General features: G+C 34.3%; 3 protein-coding genes across 8 annotated transcripts in view; 2 read left to right on the top strand and 1 right to left on the bottom strand.

Annotated features, from left to right (window-relative positions):
* LOC126727320 (G-type lectin S-receptor-like serine/threonine-protein kinase RKS1) overlaps positions 1-22838 on the top strand; it is a 164319-nt gene that overhangs the window by 103394 nt on the left and 38087 nt on the right. For 2 of the 6 annotated variants that reach the window (XM_050432907.1, XM_050432904.1), the window contains exons 1-7: positions 76-1419; positions 1548-1719; positions 1866-2058; positions 2271-2481; positions 2633-2870; positions 2974-3124; positions 3205-3510. In XM_050432907.1, the coding sequence (XP_050288864.1) occupies positions 141-1419; positions 1548-1719; positions 1866-2058; positions 2271-2481; positions 2633-2870; positions 2974-3124; positions 3205-3507 (2547 nt within the window). In that variant the 5' untranslated portion in view covers positions 76-140 and the 3' untranslated portion in view covers positions 3508-3510. Of the gene's footprint in view, positions 1-75; positions 1420-1547; positions 1720-1865; positions 2059-2270; positions 2482-2632; positions 2871-2973; positions 3125-3204; positions 3511-4129; positions 4695-6723; positions 6803-6964; positions 7235-22838 lie in introns of those variants that run through there. The other 4 variants (XR_007656203.1, XM_050432905.1, XM_050432916.1 and 1 more) reach the window with 4 other exon arrangements.
* LOC126727332 (glutathione S-transferase T3-like) lies at positions 7261-17222 on the top strand. Its single transcript, XM_050432939.1, has 5 exons — positions 7261-8823; positions 10124-10333; positions 14518-14612; positions 15963-16430; positions 16520-17222. Exons 4-5 carry the CDS (start codon positions 15966-15968, stop codon positions 17102-17104), a joined length of 1050 nt encoding a protein of 349 aa, XP_050288896.1. The 5' UTR covers positions 7261-8823; positions 10124-10333; positions 14518-14612; positions 15963-15965; the 3' UTR covers positions 17105-17222.
* Positions 18618-19666, bottom strand: LOC126727334 (uncharacterized). Its single transcript, XM_050432940.1, has one exon. It carries the CDS (start codon positions 19595-19597, stop codon positions 18668-18670), a length of 930 nt encoding a protein of 309 aa, XP_050288897.1. The 5' UTR covers positions 19598-19666; the 3' UTR covers positions 18618-18667.

Raw genomic sequence — 22838 nt, 5'->3', positions numbered from 1 at the left:
TATCAGAAAGAAAGAACTTCAGAATATTCTCTCTTTTCTTGTAAAAAGACTTCATGCCCCACCCCCCCAAACCAACCACCCCCTCCCAAAAAAAAAAAAAAAAAAAGGTTATTTTAAGTGAAAGATCACTGCACACAAACATGGACCCTGAAACCATGGTCATGCCATTGATTCTGATCGTGCTTTTCTTCCCATTTTGCACTTCCGTTGACACCTTAACACCAGATCAATCCATCAAGGATGGCCAGTCTTTGATTTCCAACAAAAATAATTTCGCCTTAGGCTTCTTTAGTCCCGGCAATTCTAGCTACCGGTATCTTGGTATTTGGTTTGTCAAAGTGCCAAATCTAACTATAGTGTGGGTGGCAAACAGGAATGATCCTATTATTGATTCCTCCGGTGTTCTCTCCATCAACAACCATGGAAACCTTGTCCTCCATGACAGTTCTAACCGTCTTCTTTGGTCTACAAATGTGTCTGTCCAGGGGACAACCTCTGTTGCACAGCTTCAAGATTCAGGAAATCTGGTATTGGTCCAAGGCAATAACAAAAAGGTTATATGGCAAAGCTTTGATCATCCTACAGACACACTGCTTCCAGGCATGAGGCTTGGGTTGAATCGGATGACTGGGTTAGACAGGTTCTTGACATCTTGGAAGTCACAAGATGACCCCGGAACTGGGGACTACATCTATAAGATGAATCCTACTGGCTCTCCACAACTCGTCTTGTATAAGGGTTCGACTTTATATTGGCGGTCAGGTCCATGGCCGTGGCACACATCATCATCAGCAGCAACAGCCTCATCGGGTTTTAAGTATTATTCTGTTAACAACGAAGATGAGTTATCTTACACCTACTTTTTTGATGACCCCTCTATCATTTCAAGACTAGTGGTTGACATCTCTGGATTGCTCCAGCACCTTATGTGGAATGATGGTGATCTTCAATGGAAGGAATTCTGGTCAACACCTAAATACCGGTGTGACAACTATAGACACTGTGGTGCATATGGTAAGTGTGGTCCCGAGTCTGCTGACAGTTTTAATAGGTTTGAGTGTACTTGTTTGCCAGGGTATGAACCCAAGTCTCCGAAGAATTGGTATCACAGAGATGGTTCTGAGGGGTGTGTGAGGAAGCAGTTGGGGTTGTCAATGTGTGGGAATGGAGAAGGGTTTGTGAAGGTGGAGCTTTTGAAGGGTCCTGATTCATTTAATGCAGTTTGGATGGACATGAGTATGAGTAGCTCAGAGTGCGAGCAGGCATGCTTGAGAAATTGCTCTTGCACAGCTTTTCTCAGCATAAATATTGATGGGAAGGGGACCAGTTGCTTGGCATGGTATGGTGAATTGATTGACATTTCGGAGAGTTCATATGAAATGTGGGATCTAAATGTACGTGTAGATGCAACTGAGTTAGGTGGCCTTCTCCACTTGCTTGCATTTTTCGTAAATTTTCATTTCTGCCTATTTCACCTTACAAATCGTTGACTGATATATATATATATATATATATATATATATATAATTTATTTTTTTGTCCTTCAGCTGCTTACACAAGGAAGTCCAATGGTTTTCTTGGCCACAAGAGGAAGCTGGCAATTACAATAATTTCTGTTATGGTGACATTGTTTCTGGTATGCTTGATAGGCTATGTATGCCTAATGAAGAAGAGGAAAACATCCCTCTCCAAAAAAAAAAAAGATGAGGAAAACAAAAGGTAACAACATCACTTCCATTGTATTGTTCACACAAACACAGAGGAATATATATATATATATCAAGAGTCATTTTAGTAGACCACTTGAGCTATATAAATGCTTAATTGCAAAATTATAGTCAGCAATGTCTATCAATATGTTTTAGGACAGTGAAGAGAAAATTGCACCATCAGTCATTATATTTTAACGGTACCATGGGCTATTTGGAGGGAAATGAGCTGGAGGAGAGTAGACATCCAGATTTATTCATCTTTGATCTAAGCTGCATAGTTGCTGCCACTGACAATTTCTCTCCAATCAACAAATTGGGACAAGGTGGCTTCGGTTCTGTTTTTAAGGTAAACTTAAAATTCATAATGGCATTGCTGAATGTTGATATCTTGCATATTTTCCTTTCTTTTTCAATTTCCATTATTGTATGAGTGTGAATGCAGGAAAATGATTTACATAAGCTAAGACATAAGTTATTGAAGGATCAGATTGTGGCATTGAACTCAACTGCTTTGAAGTAATTTTTTTGACTAAGCTTAATTTTGGATCATGGATTTAGGGTCAATTATCTAATGGACAACAAGTAGCTGTAAAAAGGCTATCCAACAGTTCAGGACAAGGAATAGATGAATTCAAAAATGAAGTTATGTTAATTGCGAAACTCCAACATAGGAATCTTGTCAAGCTTTTTGGTTGTTGCATTCAAGGGGAAGAAAAGATGTTGATTTATGAGTACATGCCCAACAAAAGCTTGGATTTCTTCATTTTTGGTATGTCTTTTTTCTATAAATCTATTGCATTCATTTGTTTTATTTTCTTTTATTATATATATTCAAAGCATATATTTGGACTACATACAATCAAATATTTTTACACTATTTAATCACATTTTGAGTATTCTGGAGTTAAATTTTATTGTAGACCATACAAGAAGTTCATTGCTTAATTGGGGGAAACGCTTTGAAATCATTATTGGGATCACTCGTGGGATTTTGTATCTTCATCAAGACTCAAGATTAAGAATTATTCATAGGGATCTTAAAACTAGCAATGTTCTCCTAGATGGTGAGATGAATCCTAAAATTTCGGATTTTGGGATAGCTCGTATATTCAACGGAGACCAGTTTCAAGACAAGACAACTAGAATTATTGGAACATAGTAAGTACACATGTGCACACAAAGCCTTGCACACTTTCCACACATATAGAAAATGAAGGCCTATGTGAACTTTAACTTTATTTTTAATACTATTCATATGCAGTGGTTATATGTCACCAGAGTATGCAATATTTGGAAAATTTTCAACAAAATCAGATGTCTTTAGTTTTGGTGTCATATTGTTGGAGATCATTAGTGGCAAGAAGAATAATAGTTCTTATCAAACACACCCTTCTCTAACTTTGATAGGGCATGTAAGTAACAAAAAAATAACCGTCTTTTCCATTTGCATTTATAATACAACTCCTTTTGGATAATGCTATAAACCATACAGGTTTGGGAACTTTGGAGACAAGATAGAGCCTTGGATATAGTTGATTCATCAATTACTGAGTCTTTTGTTTCTCATGAGGTCTTGAGATGCATTCAAATTGGGCTCTTATGTGTGCAAGAAGATGCAACGGATCGACCAACAATGTTGGCAATTCTTCTCATGCTAAGTTGTGAAACAACTCTTCCTTCTCCGAAGCAACCTGCTTTCGTGTTCATAAGACCTACCAATGATTTGGGATCAGTCAAAGGAGAGGGGTTTTATTCTATAAATGACGTGACAATAACTATGTTTGAAGCTCGCTAAAAGGTAAAGATTGCATCTAAATTGCTTCTATAAGGATTTATGGGAACAATTAACATTTTACTCTGTTTATAAGAACAAATATACTTCTTATTCTTTTTTTCTTCTTTCTTTCCTATTGTACCAGGTCCAAATGTAAAATATAAGTGTTAGTGAATGCAGCCTACTTCAGTGGACTGTACTTTCCCCTAAACTTTGAAGATATATAATTGCAACGCAAGCCTCATATGCTAATAAGTAATAATTGAAACATAATAGAGAATGATGTAACCTACAGACAATTTCCTGTGCTCCAAGCATTAGAACTTTTAGGAAAGCTAAAAGGCAAACATGCAGTCTGTGTTTGCTGTTTATTCTCACTTATTAGTAGCTCATTTAATCTAATCACCTGAAACCCTTGGATATTTTGATTTTGTAATGTATGTCAAGTCCAGGTTTCATAGGCCTAAGTTGCATCTCAAAAGAAGGCAGTTCTTTATGAGTAATCCATAATTTTGACATCCATTCAATCGATTGAAAGATGATGTTTGAGGGATGTTGACTTTGATAGTGGCTCGATGCATTGAAAATTGTGAAACCAAAATCTAATTTTGTTAATTAACTCGTTTGCTGCCTTGTTTTTCAGTCCCTACATGACATCATATGAAAGGCTTATTATAGCATGACTTCAACAAGAGGTTTAGAGAGAGAGAAATCCTAAACATCATTTTGATCAACCTATGATTCAAAAGTCTTTATTCAACAATGGAGTTGATATTTTGGTGATCAAGAGCTAAAGTCACAGAGTCTATTATCTTAATACGTTGTAGCAGAGAACAAATTTTTATGGTGGTCCTTGGAGTCGTTTAGAGGGTCTAATTGTGATTACAGATGCAGATCGTGAGAGAAGGGAGGGAAGGGATTCATAAGGAAGAATCAAAACGGTTTGAAACTGGGGTGGGGTCATGAGAAATGAGAGAGAAGGAATTCATAAATTGGTTTTGAGGTGGCTTGTTTGTCTGCTGCAAAATTATGTTTGCAGTCTTGGAAGTGGAGGAGGCAATGGCAGCGGCGGGTCTGCCATGGGAAGTTGCTAGTGGTCTTGTGGGTTTATATGTCAATTATGAAATCTGGTCACTTGTGATCAATTAATGAACCTCAAGTGTTTGACAATGTCCTTTTAAATACTATATGACAGTATATGGTTGAATTGCTATTCATCTTTAATGGCTTAATGCACATACTTCACAAAGGGTATGTCTAATTTTAGATAAGTATCATGCTTCTCACATTTGGTCAAACAGAAATTTTAATTTAACAATTTATTTATTTATTCACAAAATCTGATTCCCTTATTATAATATGAAGGATTTTAGTGTCCTACTTGAAAGTTCAGTTTTGATTATCTTTACAAAGTATTCAATAGCTACCTAATGATGAAAATTTGTGATCTTTGCTGAGATTTGCTGATGCAGAGATTATGACAGAGAAGAAACTAAGCAAAGAAGAAAATTGAACAGAAACTATGAAATCTTAACTAACTTTGAGACTAACTTTGGCAAATTGAACTGAGTCATAACAGTTTTTTTAACGAACTCACTATAATGGCTACATAAGATGACACTGTTTGGTGCTTTATATTTAAAAAGCTTTGTTAAAACATCATTGTTTGTACCAGTAGTAATATCATGAGGACAGGTCTCTCTGTTTTAATGACGGCACATGAGGCCTAGTAAGAAATGTTACCGTTTGATTGATTGATTATTATTATTATTTTTATTTTTATTTTTATTATTTTTATTATTATTATTAAACTAAAATGCAAGTTATATCTTTTAAGTATGACTGAATTTTTTTTTTTTTTGGATGCGTATGACTGAATTTTAGTCATCTAACTTTACTTTCATTTAATCGAATTCTCTAAATTTGAAATTTATTCAATGTAGACATTTTTTTTTATAAAAAAATGTCATTAAATATACAATTCACTAATGGAAAAAAATTGAAAAAAAAAAAATTATCACATAAAAAATTTATAAAATTAATAAATGATTTTATAAAATTTTTTCATATGAAAATATTTTTTTTTTAATCACAACTTTTTTAATAAAATTGGAAAAAAAATACATGAATTGAATAAATCTAAAAATAAATAGACTTAATTGAACAATGTAAACTTAAAAAACTGAAATACCAAATTTGGGTTCAATTAGCATTTTAGCCTTTTTATTTTATATATATTTTATTTTTTTATGTACATTCACAATTTTTTTTAATAAAATTGGAAAAAAAAATACTTGAATTGAATAAATCTAAAAATAAATAGACTTAATTGAACAAAGTAAACTTAAAAAACTGAAATACCAAATTTGGGTTCAATTAGCATTTTAGCCTTTTTATTTTTTTTATGTACATTTATTAAGTTGCTTCTGTTGGGCCTAAAACGATGTTGTCTTGGTCTTGTTTTTTGATTTTTTTTTTTAGAGAAACCAGACAAAACGTCTTGGTCTTCTTGTTTAACACCTTACTACCACACCATTTCCTAAATGGGAAAGGGGGATTCACAGTTGGAGAAGAAACTATGCGGCCAAAGATATAAAATTCGGGGTTTAGGCCCAGTCCTTTTAGTCTTATCACTTGTGCTAAAGGGTGTGAAAGAGCTTGCAGATGCTGTCAAAGAATTCCTTAGGGTCCTACGGGCTAAGGAATTCTATGGCTACCTAATCACACTATTCTTTAATTCATATTTCTGACTAAATTTTTAAATTTATGACCCGTGTGGCTTTTCCCTATTTGTCATATTTTAAATTCCTTCAAGACATGGGTTTCAATCTTTTCTTTTTGAATAAAAGCAAAGCATTTAGTGGATTACATATTCTGTACTAATTTGTAAATGCCATAGTCAATTAGTAATAGGTTGATTTATGAAAGCCACTGAGTTTTTCTGGACTGAGTTTAGCTGCAGGACAGCACAAAGCTCAGGAATTCAAGACTTCAAGGTTATCACATATTTGGCCATATTCCTTGATAACTCTTTATATCTCAAATTAAGTAAGGAATATGTGCTAAAAGTCAATGATCGATATTTAACATGTTGCTCTAGCCATTACTTATTTGCACTAAAATAAAGAGAAAGATATTTAAGATTAGGTATTGTGATATTTAATATGATAGTCATTTTCAGGTAGAAAAATGGTTTCACTGGAAAATACCTTCTCTGAAAAATGCCTTCATTTTCAGGTAGAATTGTGATGCTTAATGACTGTGTAAGCTGACTTATTGACATGATGCAATTTCCAATTGAATGCGTCATTTTCAGGTAGACTTCATAATTCTCTCTCTCTCTCTTCCCTTTTGGTAGGGAGACTTCATAATCCTCAATCAAACCACATATCAATATATTTTTCCCCAACAGGAATATATATATTGATATATATATCAATATATCAATATATCAAACTGTTGTGTGGGTTGCAAACAGGAATGATCATATTAATGATTCCTCCGGAGTTCTCTCCATCAACCAGTTTGGAAACCTTGTCCTCCATGACAGTTTTAACCGTCTTCTTTGGTCTACAAATGTTTCGCTACAAGGGACAACCTCCTGTGTTGCTCAGCTTCAAGATTCAGGAAACCTGGTATTGATCCAGGGAAATAACAAAAAGGTGTTATGGCAAAGCTTTGACTATCCTACAGACACTTTGCTTCCAGGCATGAGGCTTGGGTTGAATCAGATAACCGGGCTAGACAGGTTCTGGACATCTTGGAAGTCACAAGATGAATCCAAATGGCTCTCCACAAGCCTTCTTGTATAAGGTTTCGATCCTGCATCAGTTAGCTGCATGGCCATGGCAAACATTATCAGCATCAGCAAGAGTCTCATCAGGTTATAAGTATGATTTTGTCAACAAGGAAGATGAGGTGTCTTTTGCCTACTTTGTTGAGGATTTATCCTTCATTTTTAGAGTAGTGGTTGAAAACTCTGGATTGCTTCAGAACTTTATGTGGAATGATCGTGATTTTCAATGGAAGGAACTCTGGTCAGCACCTAAATACAGGTGTGACAACTATGGACACTCTGGTGCATATAGTAAATGTGGTCAGGAGTATCTTGACAAATATAATGGGTTTGAGTGTACGTGTTTGCCAGGGTATGAACCCAAGTCTCCGAAGGGTTGGTATCACAGAGATGGTTCTGAGGGATGTGTGAAGAAGAACTTGGGGTTGTCGATGTGTGGGAATTGCGAAGGGTTTGTGAAGTTAGAAAGTGTGAAGAGTCCCGATTCATCTAATGCAGCTTGGATGGAGACGAGTATGAGTAGCTCAGAGTGCCAGCAGGCATGCTTGAGTAATTGTTCTTGCACAGCTTTTATCAACATGGATATTGAAGGGAAGGGGACCCGTTGCTTGGCATGGTATGGTGAATTGATGGGCATTTTTGAGAATTCAATTGAATGGAAGGATCTAAATATACGTGTGGATGCAACTGTGAGTTAGGTAGCCTTCTCTGCCTGCTTACATTTTTTGTAAATTTTCATTTCTTCCTATTTCACTTTTTTGGTCTATTTGGTTGGATGGAAAACTATGAAAGGAAAATGGCAGGTTTGTGGGACTTTACTATAATTTGGTTAATTTAAATTTGGGTGGATGGAAAATGGTGGGTATGGGCCTACCAAAACTTATCCTCTCAAATTAGAAGGAAAAGGCATAGAGTCCTTGTTAATCAAGGTATTTGTCCCTCTTGCTAAGGGTTCTCTTCACTAATGTTCAGGGTAATTGTCCCATCGGTGCTTTATGCCAATAAGGATTTCTTTTCTTTCATGTATACTCACGGTTGGTTTGTTTGTTTATATTTTTGTTTTGTTTTTGGTTTTTTTTCACCTGCTACTTACACAAGGAAGTCAAAAGGTTTTCCTGGCAACAAGAAGCAGCTGGTTACTAAAATATTGTCTTTCGCTGTGCCATTAATTCTGGTATCCTTGATGGCCTATATGTGGCTAATGAAGAAGAAAAAAAACAAATGGTAACATAAACGCTTGCTTTGTATTGTTGACTCGCTCACATGCACAGTCGTTAGATTAGTCCTCCACGCTATATAAATCCTCAGTTAAATTATAGAGCAATGTCTATCAAATATGCTGTAGGACAGTGAAGAGGAAATTGCACAATCAATCATTAAACTTTACCAGTACCAAAGGCTCTTTGGAGGTGTACGAGCTTGAGGGCAGTAGTAGAAATCCTCATTTATCGATTTTCAAGCTAAGTAGCATAGTTGCTTCAACTGACAATTTCTCTCCAACCAACAAACTTGGACAAGGTGGTTTTGGCCCTGTTTTTAAGGTACAGCTACAATTTATATATAATGACATTGTTGATATCTTGCACATTTTTTGTAAGGTTGAATTTAGTCAACCAACTTGTTGGCTTTATTCTGTGTCAAATTTGCTTGTATTTCAGCAATTAGTAACCCTGTATTTAGGTGAGATTCTTGTACGGGTAGTGAGTGAGATAGAGTGTTGAAATGCTTAAGAGTGTGCAAGAAAACAGAGATTCGCGACTGGATCTCGCGGGTGACTCGCGGCTGCAAACCGCTAGAAGATGCACACGTGTCAAGCATGCCAGAAGTTGAAGCGTCATGCTAGCTGGAGCACTACAGGACAAAATAGGACATCTGGCCGTTCTGTTATCTCGCGGCTGGATCTCGCGACTCAATCAAGCCGCGAGCCAGCCCTATTTTGAAAAACCTGACTCTTCACATTCCATTCTCACCCCAGTATAAATACCCCATATACCCACGAAAGAAAGAGAACTTCTAAAGAGAATTTTGAGAGAGAAACCCTAGAGTTATACAAAATTGATTCATCCACAATCTTCACATAAGAGATTCTTCAAATTCTTTAACTCTCTTCCTCTCTATTGTTAAACCCTTGAGAGGTCTTTTACCAAAACCTTTTCTCACCATATCCATTACTGTGAGAGGGCTGTTTGGTGTTCTGGGAAGCAGTTAGGAAGGAACCAATCTACATTGATTGATACTATGGTTAAGTAACGGAATCCGGGAAGCTAGAAAAGAAATAAGTTCGGCGCAACCTAGTTGGAGCAAGAAGCTTGGAGGGCTTAGGTACACTGGGTAAATTAGGCTTGAAGGGTCTATTGCTGTTCATGTATCCCAACTACACTTTCTAGTGGATTACTTACCGCTTGGAAGGCGGCGGAGAGATTTTACGTCGAGGGCTTCGGTTTCCTCTTTGATAACACATCGTGTGTTGTCCTTGTGTTTGCATCTTTCTTCCCTTAATCTTTGCCTTTTATTTTCTGTTGTGGATGTGATTTTAATTGGCTTAGATTGTTTACCAATTCTGTTTATAACTTGTGTTCATTTTCCGCACACTAGTTGTTTGTCATAAAGCTTGAATTGGTTATTTTGTAATTGGGGGTCTAAACGTTCAAGGGTGTTTTATATACTATTTAAACTTTCATTTTTCTTTCTATTTCATATTCCATTATTGTGCGGGTGTGAATGGTGGAAAATGAGTTTCATAAGCTAAGACGTGTTACTGAAGTAGCTGATGGAGGCATTAAAATCAATTTCTTAAAATTAATCGTTATGAGTATGCTTAATTTTGGATCATGAATTCAGGGTCAATTATCTGATGGACAACAAATAGTTGTAAAAAGCCTATCAAAGAGTTCAAGACAAGGAAAAGAGGAATTCAAAAATGAAGTTGTCTTGATTGCAAAACTTCAACACAGGAATCTTGTCAAAATTTTGGTTGTTGCATTGAGGAGGAAGAAAAGATGCTGACTTATGACTACATGCCCAACAAAAGCTTGGACACCTTCATTTTTGGTATCTCTTCTTTTAAAAAAAATATTCCCCTCATCTGTTCTATTTTCTTTTATTATATATGTCCAAAGAATATATTTGAAGTACATAAAACCACTTTTTTCAACACTATTGAAATCAAATATTTAGTACACTAGAGACAAATTTTGTTGTAAATCCTACAAGAAGTTCATTGCTAAATTGGAGCAAACGCTTTGAAATTATCATTGGGATTGCTTGTGGGATTTTATATCTTCATCAAGACTCAAGATTAAGAATTATTCACAAGAATCTTAAAACTAGCAATGTTTTACCAGATTAAGAATTGTGAAATCAAAATCTAATTATGTTAATTAGGTCGATTGCTACCTTGATTTTCAGGCCTTACATGACATCATATAAAAGGCTTATTATAGCATGACTTGAACAAGAGGTTTAGAGAATATTTTCATGTGCCAAAGAGAGAAAGCTTAAACTTCATTTTGATCAACCTATGATTTGAAAATCTTTATTCAACAATGGGGTTGGTATTTTGGTGATCTAGAGCTGTAGTCACAGAGTCTATTATCTCAATACGTTGCTACAGAGAACAAATTTTTAAGGTGGTCCTTGGATTCATTTAGAGGGTCTAATTATGATCCCAGATGTAGACAATGAGAGAAGGGATTCATAGCTAGGAGTCCAAAAGGTATGAAACTGAGGTGGGTTCATGAGAAATGATAGATAATGAATTCATAAATTGGGTTTTGAGGTGGCTTGTTTGTTTGTATTAATTTAGCACAAACCCAAAAATAAATTGTATTAATCTAGCACAAAAACTATCAGAGAAAACGAAGAGATTAACACAGAATCATGGGTTTGTACAATGCCCTCGAGTGTTTGACAATGTCTTCTTAATGGCTTAATGCACCTACTCATCAAAGGGTATGTCTAATTTTAGCTTAGTATTATGTTTCTCACATTTGGTCAAACAGAATTTTTAACTGTACCAAATTATTTATTGATTCACAACATTGGATCCCCCTAGTATTATATGAAGGATATTACTATTTTAGTGTCTCACTTGAAAGTTCAGTTTTGATTATCTGTATAAGCCATTTCACAGCAACCTAATGATGAAATTTTGTGATCTTTGCCGAGATTTTGTGATGCAAAAAGATCATGACAGAGAAGAAACTAAGCGAAGAAAAAAATAGAACAGAGACTTTGAAATCTTAACGAACTTGAAACCAACTCTAGCAAACTGAACTGACTCGTAATGGCTTTTTTAACGAATTGCTATAACAGCTACATAAGATGACATCGTTTGATGCTTTACATTTAAAAGGCTTTGTTTAAACGTCATCGTTTAATGATGGCACGTAGGGCCTATTAAGAAATGTCACCGTTTGATTTATTAATAATATTATTGGCTGTGCAATACATTTTACCTTGTCCGCTACCTTGTACTTAAGCCTTAAATGCTTGGTTGAGAATTTAGATAGTCTACTAAACTTTAAAGTTAATGAGCCGGGGGGCCACAACCTCTTCCTCTCTAACAAAATATGGCAAAAGTGTATATATATTTCTCACAAGCAAATATTAACATAAGCATAAACACAAACTCACATACTAAATACTGTAATCTATATATATATATAAAACCGAAACCTTTGAAACTCCCACAATTTTCCACATCATCATTTTAATTTAAAAAAAATTTAAATTAAAAGAGAGTCCTAATAGGAGTCTCTTATCTATATATATATATATATATATATATATATATAAGAGACAAAATCTTTGAAAACCCTAAAGCAATCTTCTCTGTCTGTCTCCACTAAGAGAGAAAACCCTAAACTTCAATTTCTTTGGTACGCTTGCTATTACTTTTTCTCTTTTTTGTATAAAACCGAAGTCTTTGAAACTCCCACAATTTTCCACATCATCATTTTAATTTAAAAAAATTTTAAATTAAAAGAGAGTCCTAATAGGAGTCTCTTATCTATATATATATATAAGAGACAAAATCTTTGAAAACCCTAAAGCAATCTCCTCTGTCTCTCTCCACTAAGAGAGAAAACCCTAAACTTCAATTTCTTTGGTACGCTTGCTATTACTTTTTCTCTTTTTTGTGAATAAGTTTTCTTGCTATTGCTTTTTCTCTTTTTTGTGAATAAGATTTTACATGATTTTCATTGGCGATGGAGTAATACTTTACAATATATAGTATAACTACAAGTATTGTGGAGTAAGGTATATCACTATATGTTATCTTATGTTTTCTCTTATGGTGTCATGCTTCTTTGTTTATTAATTAAAGATTATGTTGGAAGCCTATATTATTTGCACCTTCAAAGTGTTTGACAATGTCTGAACCAAATTTTTCATCAATTAGGAAGAATTGGATAAAAAAAAACTTAGAAAAGCTTTCCATCCTTACTGAAATTGTCTCGTAATAATGACTTTTTGTTTTTGTTTTGTTTTTATAATTTGTAGGTTCTGAATCTTTTGATTTTAAATTTTATTGTCTTTTGAAAGTTTGACCATCTAAATTTTTGGGTTCAATTTTTTACAATATTTGAAACAGTTTAGCAAATTTCAACTGTTATAACTATGGATTATTCTCTTGAAGGTAACTTATCTTTCTCTTATATTTTCTCTATTTGGTAGTCATATATATATATATATATATATATATATGTTTTTTTCCTTTCGGACTTTTTAACATTAGAATTTTTTAGTTATTTTTTTTCAATATCTAAATTTGTTAGCTAGATTTTTTGCAACCTATTGCATATTCAAGCAATGACTTATTCATCAAATTGTAACTCAAAAAAATAGGAGCAATTCACGCAATAGTATAGTTTCATAATCAATTTAAAATTTTATAAAATTATTTTAGTCTATTATAAATAGGTAAGATCTCGTGCGTTGCACGGGTTTCCCGACTAGTTTAATAATTTATTAAAGAAAAACAACAATATGAGTTCGTATGTATTTTAATAACTAAATTTGGTTTAAAAAAAAAACTAAATTTTAAATATTTATATACAAAAATTTATGAATAAAAATTTAATGATATTTGAATAGTAATTTTTAAATTATTTTGAACGTATATTTATCTTTGATTTAAAATTCTATTTTGTATTTACTATACTTAGAGCATTCACATCAGCTCTTGGATAATTGTGTATAAATGTGTAAAATACACATTTTGAAGCAAAAAACACACTACATCAGTCTTTGTAAAATCGTGTAAACCCATCTATAATTTTCAACGAGCTACAGTACCCGTGTAAATTTACAGTGGCACTGTAGCCCATTTATACCTTAAAATAATATTATATGTACAGTAAACAAAACCTCATTTTCGCTCTTTTTTTCTCTCTCCTCTCACTGAGCACACCAACGCCTCTCTCACTCTCAGCTTCCCTATCCCTCTTGAGTTCTTCCTCTCATATTCTTTTGCTCATTCTCATCACCACGGGAAATAAAATGTGATTGGTTTGGGAGTTTTGCAATTCCGGTGAGGAGGGAGGATCAATTGACAGACGGAATCTTCTCTATTGACAGACGTTGGGGCTGATTTCTCTAAAAAATGTATGGGTTTTTCTCATTGAGATTTTAGAGTTTTTTGGTTTCAATCAAGATTCTTGGGAGTTTCTCTAAACTAATTTTTTTGGGGGTTTCTTGTTTCAAATTTTTTCTGGTTTGGGGTTTTTTTTAGGGATTCTTCGGAGCACACCCGAAGTTATTTTTGAGAGCTGGTGTGCTATTTTAGTACCTCCATGGGATAGTTCTATATAAAAAAGAAAAAAAGAAAAAAAAAAGAGAAACTCTTGCCACAAATATAAATCAAGAAATGCATAAAAAGATAGTTTTTTGTGTTATGCGTGGCATCACCTGATTGGATTTGAATAGATAGTCATCGTATTCACCCGATTCCATATTTCCATGCCTATACCCCACTAATGCGAGAACGAGTTTTAATTTATGAACTTTGTTCTTGATAGGTCAAAAAAGTTTCAATCTATGTTTTAATTTTTGAACTTTGCTCTATTTGATGTTCATAGTTTTCTTATGTTTTAATAAGAAAACTATATAAATTATTGTAGCGATAAATTATTGTAAAATTCTCAACGATATAAATTTATTATGTTCAGTTACTTAATTTTGCAAGTAGCTTATTCCTCAAAAAGATGCTCAAATTATTTTGTTTCTTGCAGCTTGATCTAAAAACTTTATCTGTTACAATCCTTTCTTACGGGCCAAATCTCCTGAGCAATGGGCAGCTGTGGACTTGGACACCCACTACTCAGAGGTAAAAGATGCTCTCAGTTCTGTCTAGAGCTTTGCTATTTATGTATTTGGATGTTCAACTGGTGAAAAAAACTGTTTTATTTGAACATTTTGTGGAAGATAATGTTGATATTCGTTTTACAATTTCTTTGGGATATACTTGAGAAACATATACTGTTTGTTGGCCATGAAAGAATTGCCAACAAAAAATCTACACACGATGGGGCATCTCAGATGTTGAATTCAAGCTTAATACTAGATCTGTGTGGCAGTACAACACTCTAGTAGTTACAGAGTTCTAGCTGATTTACTGTGTGGATATTTGGTTGTTAGCTTTATTGCCGTGATTACCTTGTATTTGGTTAGTTAGCTGCTGAGATTTTGTGCCTGGTCAGTGTGTATGTATAATTGGACTTGGCTGTGTAGTTTAGCTGGTTTTATCAAGTTGTTGTTTGGGGTAGCTTGCCCTGTATTGTAGCCTTTGGCTGTTGTGGCTGGTTTTGTTGCTTAGCAAAAGCCACTAGATTATCGGGCGGGAGTATTGGGTCTTGTCTGGGCAGCGTAAACTAGTCATTTTCCATTTCCACTAACATTTCTTAGATTAGAAATCTTCAACATACAGCCTAAACTAGTCATTTTCCCCAACCAAAAAGAAAGCCATATAAATGCTGTGGAACAGGACAAAGAAGACTAACCCTTAATAGAATCAGTATTAGCACTAAGTAGCTGCAGCTAGAAGCACCCACCAACACGGAGATGGCGATTAGGAGCTCCCTACAATGTCCAATCTTCAACTTCTGCCTCTCACTGCGTATGTCTCTGCCTGTGGAGCAATTTTAATCTAGGACTAATCTTTAATTTTTTACTTTTATTCTAGGACTAATCTTATAGGTTGCAAATAGTATAGCTAACTGCTTGTCTTTCTGTCTCTCTTTTGCAAGCCAAATTTGATAAAATCAGTCTTTTTTTAGTTCTTCATTTGAGAATAATTTGTGGGAAATCGGTTTAAATTTTGGTTTATTTTTGAATTCTGTTGAATACTTATTATTTCTAAGGTTGAATTCCATGTGGGTTTTATCTTGTGTTTGAGGTTTGAGGTTTGAGGTTGAATACTTATTATTTCTATGGTTGAATTCCATGCTCTCAATTCTGTTGCTTTGAGGTTTGATTTTCTTGTGTTTGTACATGAATTGGTCAATGAATTAGACCATAAGGGTGCTTGGTTATTAATTAGACCATAAGGGTGCTTCATCTATGCTTGGTTGTGATTGCTTGGTTGTGGTTGAATTCCATGCTCTCAATGCCTTTTCTTTTTTGTTTTCAATTTTGTTGCTTATTAGTGCTGCTTTTGAATTACTTTGGTGTTTGTTAGGTGATGGACTCACAAAATCAAAATCCCTTCTTCCTTGACATTTTACAAGACAATGAACAAGGTTTTGAGTCTTTTGACAGCAGTAATTTGATGTTCACTCCGCATTCAGACGTCAATGTCCATCAATCTCCACCCCAAGTTGAAATGGGACAATCTATACCCCCTATTGCAAAAAAATCAACTACTAAGAGAGGTCAACGGGGAATCAACTTCACCATAGATGAAGACATTAAGCTAGTGTCGACGTGGCTCAATATTAGCTTAGATGTCGTGACATCGACGAACCAAAAACACACAACATTTTGGGAGAGAATTTGGTCTACCTTCCATAATGACAAGAAATTTAACTGCACTAAGGATTCTTTAAATAGTCGGTGGTCAACAATTCAAAGGGAGACCAACAAGTTCTGTGGATGCTTGGCCCAAATTGAGAACCGGAATGAAAGCGGTAAAACTGAGCATGACAAGGTATTTCAACTCAACATTTAATATGTATTGTACATCAAAACACTTTTAGTTTTATGATTCTTATTATTTTCAATTTTTTACTTTTGTAGATTGAAGATGCAAAAACTATGTATCAAATTAATTGCAAAAATGCATTTCAATTGGAGCATTGTTGGAGAATTTTGAGGAATGAAGCTAAGTGGTTGATTCTAAGAGATAGTTTGAAGGCCCGCACAAGACAACCAACCACACGACCAGCCACACAATCCTTTGCAAGCTCAATAAATGTAGATGAAGATAATGAAGAGATGAACTCCAGCGAAACCTTGGAGAGACCTATAGGCAAGAAGGCCGAAAAGGTGAAATTAAAGAAAAGAAAGAATTGTGATGACGTGATCCCAACACTTTCCTCCCAATTGGACGAAATCAAGGAAGAAAAGAGAAGAATGCATGAGGAGAAAAAGGAAAGTATGTGCATTGCATTAGAAGAACGAAAAGAGGCAATGCGCATTGCATCCGAAGAACGAAGAGAGTTGATTCGTATCAAGGAAGAGAAGAATGAAGTAGAAAAAAGGAAAATGGAAGATGAACTTATGATGAAAGATACAAGAACTATGGATCCTGAGCAAAAAGAATACATTCGTCTACGTCGTTTGGAAATCTTGGAGAGGTTAAGGTCTAAATACGCATCATAATGGAATATTATTATTGACAATATCTAATCAAGTAATTTTTTGTATAGTGCAAAGATACTAGCACATAGTTGATATAGATGATTTGATGTTAGACATCTATTTTGTAGTATTTACTTGTGCAAGGAACATGATTATTCAATCTCTAATCATGTTAGATATATTTTTGTAGTCTTTACTTGTGCAAGGAAATAGATGCAATGTTGTAAATTTTGTATTGTACACGAACAATAGCACTTGATTATTCAATTTAATTTGTGATTCTGTTCTTGTCATTCTATTTTGGGTGAAGCAATATCTCTGTTGAAGGTGGTTGTACTTGCTGATTTTATTGGTTGTAAATGTTATTTGAATGTAAATATGCTATTTTATTGGTTGCTGATTTTATTAATTGTATATGCTATTTTTCTGCACTTTCTCAACAGGTGGTTGTACTTGCATTGTGTCATTCTTCTACATAATGTTATTTTTCTGCATAATTATTTTTCTGTATAGTGTTATTTTTCTGCATAGTGTTATTGTTCTGCATAATGTTATTTTTCTGCAGTGTTATTTTTCTGCATACTGTTATTTTTCTGCATAGTGTCATTTTTCTGCATAGTGTTATTGTTCTACATAATGTTATTTTTCTGCAGTGTTATTTTTCTGCATACAATTATTTTTCTGCAGTGTCATTTTTCTGCATAGTGTTATTGTTCTGCACTGTTATTTTTCTGCATAATGTTATTTTTCTGCATAGTGTTATTTTTCTGCAGTGTCATTTTTCTGCATAGTGTTATTGTTCTGCATAGTGTTATTGTTCTGCACTGTTATTTTTCTGCATAATGTTATTTTTCTGCATAGTGTTATTTTTCTGCAGTGTCATTTTTCTGCATAGTGTCATTTTTCTGCATACTGTCATTTTTCTGCATAATTATTTTTCTGCAGTGTCATTTTTCTGCATAGTGTTATTGTTCTGCATAGTGTTATTGTTCTACAGTGTTATTTTTCTGCATACTGTTATTTTTCTGCATAATTATTTTTCTGCATAGTGTTATTTTTCTGCATAGTGTCATTTTTCTGCATAATAGTATTTTTCTGCAGTGTTATTGTTCTGCAGTGTTATTTTTCTGCATACTGTTATTTTTCTACATACTGTTATTTTTCTGCATAGTGTCATTTTTCTGCATAATGTTATTTTTCTGCATACTGTTATTTTTCTGCATAATTATTTTTCTGCATAGTGTTATTTTTCTGCATAATGTTATTTTTCTGCATAATTATTTTTCTGCAGTGTCATTTTTGCATAGTGTCATTTTTCTGCATAGTGTCATTTTTCTGCATAAGCTTTGTTGAATAGCTACAGTTGTGTTAAAAATGACCAACGATCAGGATAGTATCTAGTGTAAGTTTATAACTAAACTTGAGTTGACAAACTTACCTAAGGGTTTGTCAACTTATATACGGCTTTTTGTTGTCTCAATTTTTTGGAAACTTAGTAAAATTAAACTTAGAAAATTTCAAATTCCAACGAAGGTTCACATTAAATAAAAGTAGTAATGCTTAGAAATTTAGAATTACAAATTCCTACGACTGGCCTTGTAGTTGCCATAGATGCTCAACGAGATCTGCTTGAAGTTGAGAATGAATTCCTCTATCTCTAATGGAATTATGACGTTCAATGAACTGCATAAGGTTACAAGTGGGATTATGTGACACCGGTTCGGGTCCATTATCGTTGATTTGATCATAATCAAAGTCATTTGCTCCAAGGTAAGTATGTCGCTCATCTTCAACGATCATATTATGCAATATTATACATGCCATCATAATGTCCTTAAGCGTTTCAAGATGGAAAAAACGTGCAGGCCCACGCATAATTGCAAATCGCGCTTGAAGTACTCCAAATGCACGTTCGACATCCTTCCTGACCGCCTCTTGTGCGGAAGCAAAATGTTGTCTTTTACGGTCTTGTGGTGCTGGAATTGTTTTAACAAATGTTGCCCATGATGGATATATACCATCTGCAAGATAGTACCCCATCGAATAGTTATTACCATTTATCGAGTAATTAACCGGAGGAGCACGCCCTTCAGCAAGCTCAGAAAATACAGAAGACCGCTCTAGGACATTGATGTCATTGTGAGACCCCGGTAACCCAAAAAATGCATGCCATATCCAAAGGTCATACGACGCCACGATTTCCAAAATTATCGTTGGATCACGTGTATGACCAATATATTGACCTTTCCACTTACTTGGACAATTCTTCCATTTCCAATGCATGTAGTCGATGCTTCCTAGCATTCTTGGAAATCCACGATGTTGGCCAATTGCTAACAACCTTGCAATGTCATTGTTGTTTGGTGACCTCAAGTACTCTTCAGAAAAGATTGAAACTACCGCTTTAACAAATTTTTTTAAGCTTTTTATTGCAGTGGTTTCTCCAATCCTTATGTATTCATCCATGAAATCAGCCGACACTCCATAAGCAAGCATTCTGATTGCAGCGGTCATCTTTTGAAGGGAAGACAACCCGAGTGTGTTAGCCGCATTTCTTTTTTGAACAAAGTATGGTTCAGTAGCTTCAACTCTTGAATGGATACGTAGAAAAAGAGAATGACTCATTCGAAACCTCCTTCGAAATACATTAGGAGGATACACTGGTGTTTCAGCAAAATAATCATGGAAAAGCCTATCATGACCTTACAAAGGATTACGCCAGATAAACCTGCAAGGTTGAACCGAACGACGACATGATGTTGATGCTCCTTCATTCTTTAATTCTTCTATGGCAATAGCTAGAGTAAGTTCCGTCTCATCATCATCAGGAGATGAGTCAAATGGAGGATCATCATTTGGAAAAATAAAATCAATGTCATAATGGAAATCCATTAAGAGAGAACAAAAACCGAATGGAATAGATAATTTTGTAGAAGTGGGTGGAAATTAGAGAGAAAATGGTCATATTTATAGAGCAAGAATGTGACTTGAGTTTGAATTTCAAAAATTTGACATTTAGGTTTGAATTTACCATTGGGTTTAAAGTTAAAAAATATGACCTTTAGGTTTGAATTTACAATTTGGTTTAAAGTTAAAAAAAAAAATATGACCTTTAGCTTTGAATTTACTATTGGATTTAAAGTTAAAAAAAAAAATATGACCTTTAGGTTTGAATTTATCATTGGGTTTAAAGTAAAAAAAAAAAATATGATCTTTAGGTTTGAATTTACCATTGGGTTTAAAGTTAAAAAAAAAAAATGACATTTAGGTTTGAATTTACCATTGGGTTTAAAGTTAAAAAATATGACCTTTAGGTTTGAATTTATCATTGGGTTTAAAGTTTAAAAAAATATGATCTTTAGGTTTGAATTTACCATTGGGTTTAAAGTTAAAAAAAAAAAAAATATGACCTTTAGGTTTGAATTTACCATTGGATTTAAAGTTAAAAAAATATGACATTTATGTTTGAATTTACCATTGGGTTTAAAGTTAGGTTTGAATTTACCGTTTGAATTTCAAAACTATGACCGGTGGATATAACAATAAAAATTATGACCGTTGGGTCAAAAAAAAAAAATGACCGTTGATCGGAGACATCGATTCGACAGCATCAATTCGGTCACCGATTCTAGTAATACGGTGGTCGAAGACATCGATTCAGCAGCGGTTGTCAGAGACATCGATTCAGCGGCGGTCGTCAGAGACATCGATTTGACGGCGGTCGTCGGAGACACTATTACAACAATCAGCCCACCGGTGATGGCGATACAATGGTCGGAGACACTAATCTGGTGGGCCATCGGACCTCCACCACAAGCGGCTTTATTGGCCGAGCCACCGGTGTTGGTAGTTTACTTAAAATATAAGTTTAAATTAAAAAAAGTATAACCATTAGGGAAAATAATAAAAAAATGATGAATAATGAATATTTTATTGAATAGTTTTGTAAAATAGATAAACTGATGTGAGTGTTTTGTAAAAGTAATGGTGTAAAATAGAAAAAGTAGGTTTTTTGTGTAAAATAGATGGAATCTTTTCCACGAGCTGATGTGGTTGCTCTTATCTCACTAACTTATTAATATAACTATAAATGGTGTATTTGTGTGCAAGCTCACTATTTTAGTTGGCAAAAAAAGTTGTGCAATGAAAGAAGGATAAAATATGGAGTCATATGTTTTCAAAATAATTTGAAAGACAAATGGATGAAAGTATTATTTTAATGAAATTACTTGATTTGACAGTTCAACAAAATCGATAAAAAAAATTGTTGAGTTGAATCTAAGGACTATGGTAGTTAATTGAAAATTTTTAAATCAAGACCCTAGTAAATTCACTGTACTCTGCCATACATTTTTGGAAACTCTATTTCCATAAAACATTCACAAGTTAATGGACATCTGGGTGCAAGAATAAATTCTATTTCTTTGGTTTACTTAAGCAATCAATTAGTTGATGCTACAAACAAAAGTTGGCTCCAAAAATGGCACAACATTCTCAAGGTGATTGTCAGATGCATGGTTGTTCTGCTTCTAGGCTAAAAGAAAGGTAGTGCCAAAGGTAGAAACCATAAACTCTCTCTCTCTCTCTCTCTCTCTCACAAAAGACACACACACAAACATAAACTTGACATCAACATATACATATACACGAACTTATTATTATTATTATTATTATTATTATTAATGGCCTTCAAGACCACGTACTAGGGAAAGATCGAAGTTCTTAGGCACACAAAATTGGCCATCAGTTACACAAACTTCATTGCAAGCAAGGGGGGCCTATTGTGGATGAATTAATAAGACAACAAAGGGCCTAGAGTGTATACCTCCTTGAGGAGGAGGGCAATTGGGCCCCTAAAACAACTCATAATGGTGGCCCAATTCATGGCTCAAGCCTGTAGTAGATCTAACCTGTTTAAAAAACCTCACCAAGGGAGATGCCATTTGGTTAAAGGGTTGCCCTCACTTTGTTTGCTTTTCAAGAATATATTTTCTGTATTTTTCAATATTTGTTTCATTTTAAAATATTTTTAAGTTGACTAGAAAATCCTTTGTCAAATTTTTGGTAAAACAATTTACAAATTGGCAAGTTTGCACAACCTCCACCCTATTTAGGAAGACAAAATGTGTTCTTTTTTCGCAAATTTCAGAGAGAAGATAAAATTAAAAGGAAAATATTTTTATAACTAAAGTTCCCACCTAATGCTTTAGCAGTAGTTTACCTTACATAATACTTCAAAATAAATTATTTATTACAACCTTTACTCACTTATTGCAGAAACCTTTTAAAGACTTTTCCTAGCGTGGAAATTGAGCACACATACTAGGAAGCCAAGATGCTCTATGCAAGTAATGTTGCTTTTGCTCTTATTTCAAAATCCACTGCCTGTGGTGGATCAACTCCTGTACATTCGATAATGAGGCTCTGGAATGTAACAGCTACATAAGGAGACGACATCGTTTTTGGTACAAAACATTTGTTTTTTAAAAAATGGCTTTTATTAAACAGCATTGTTTGTATTAGTTTATGTCATGTGGATTGTGGGCACATCACCGTTTCAATTGAAAATAAATCAGGACCGAACTAGACCAAATGGGACCGAACACACACTCTCACAGTCTCACCTTCTCCATCTCTCTCACTCATCACCGTTGCTCTGAAAGCCTTGATGCTGTGAAAGTTAGCATGGGTCCTAAGTTATTCTATAGCTACTTAATCAGGCCATTCTTTAATTTATATTTTCTTACTATTGTTT

The sequence above is a fragment of the Quercus robur genome, chromosome 5 (assembly GCF_932294415.1).
Source record: "Quercus robur chromosome 5, dhQueRobu3.1, whole genome shotgun sequence".
In the NCBI taxonomy this organism is placed as follows: domain Eukaryota; kingdom Viridiplantae; phylum Streptophyta; class Magnoliopsida; order Fagales; family Fagaceae; genus Quercus; species Quercus robur.
The sequence above is the reverse complement of the archived record's forward strand: the minus strand, read 5'-3'. Positions and strand labels throughout refer to the sequence as shown.

Excerpts from the sequence above, each read along its gene's own strand:
- LOC126727332 (XM_050432939.1), top strand. The coding sequence starts at position 15,966 with ATGGACTCACAAAATCAAAATCCCTTCTTCCTTGACATTTTACAAGAC. Across the intron at positions 16,431-16,519 it reads GTAAAACTGAGCATGACAAG|ATTGAAGATGCAAAAACTAT; the intron begins GTATTTCAACTC and ends TTACTTTTGTAG.
- LOC126727334 (XM_050432940.1), bottom strand. The coding sequence starts at position 19,597 with ATGACCGCTGCAATCAGAATGCTTGCTTATGGAGTGTCGGCTGATTTC.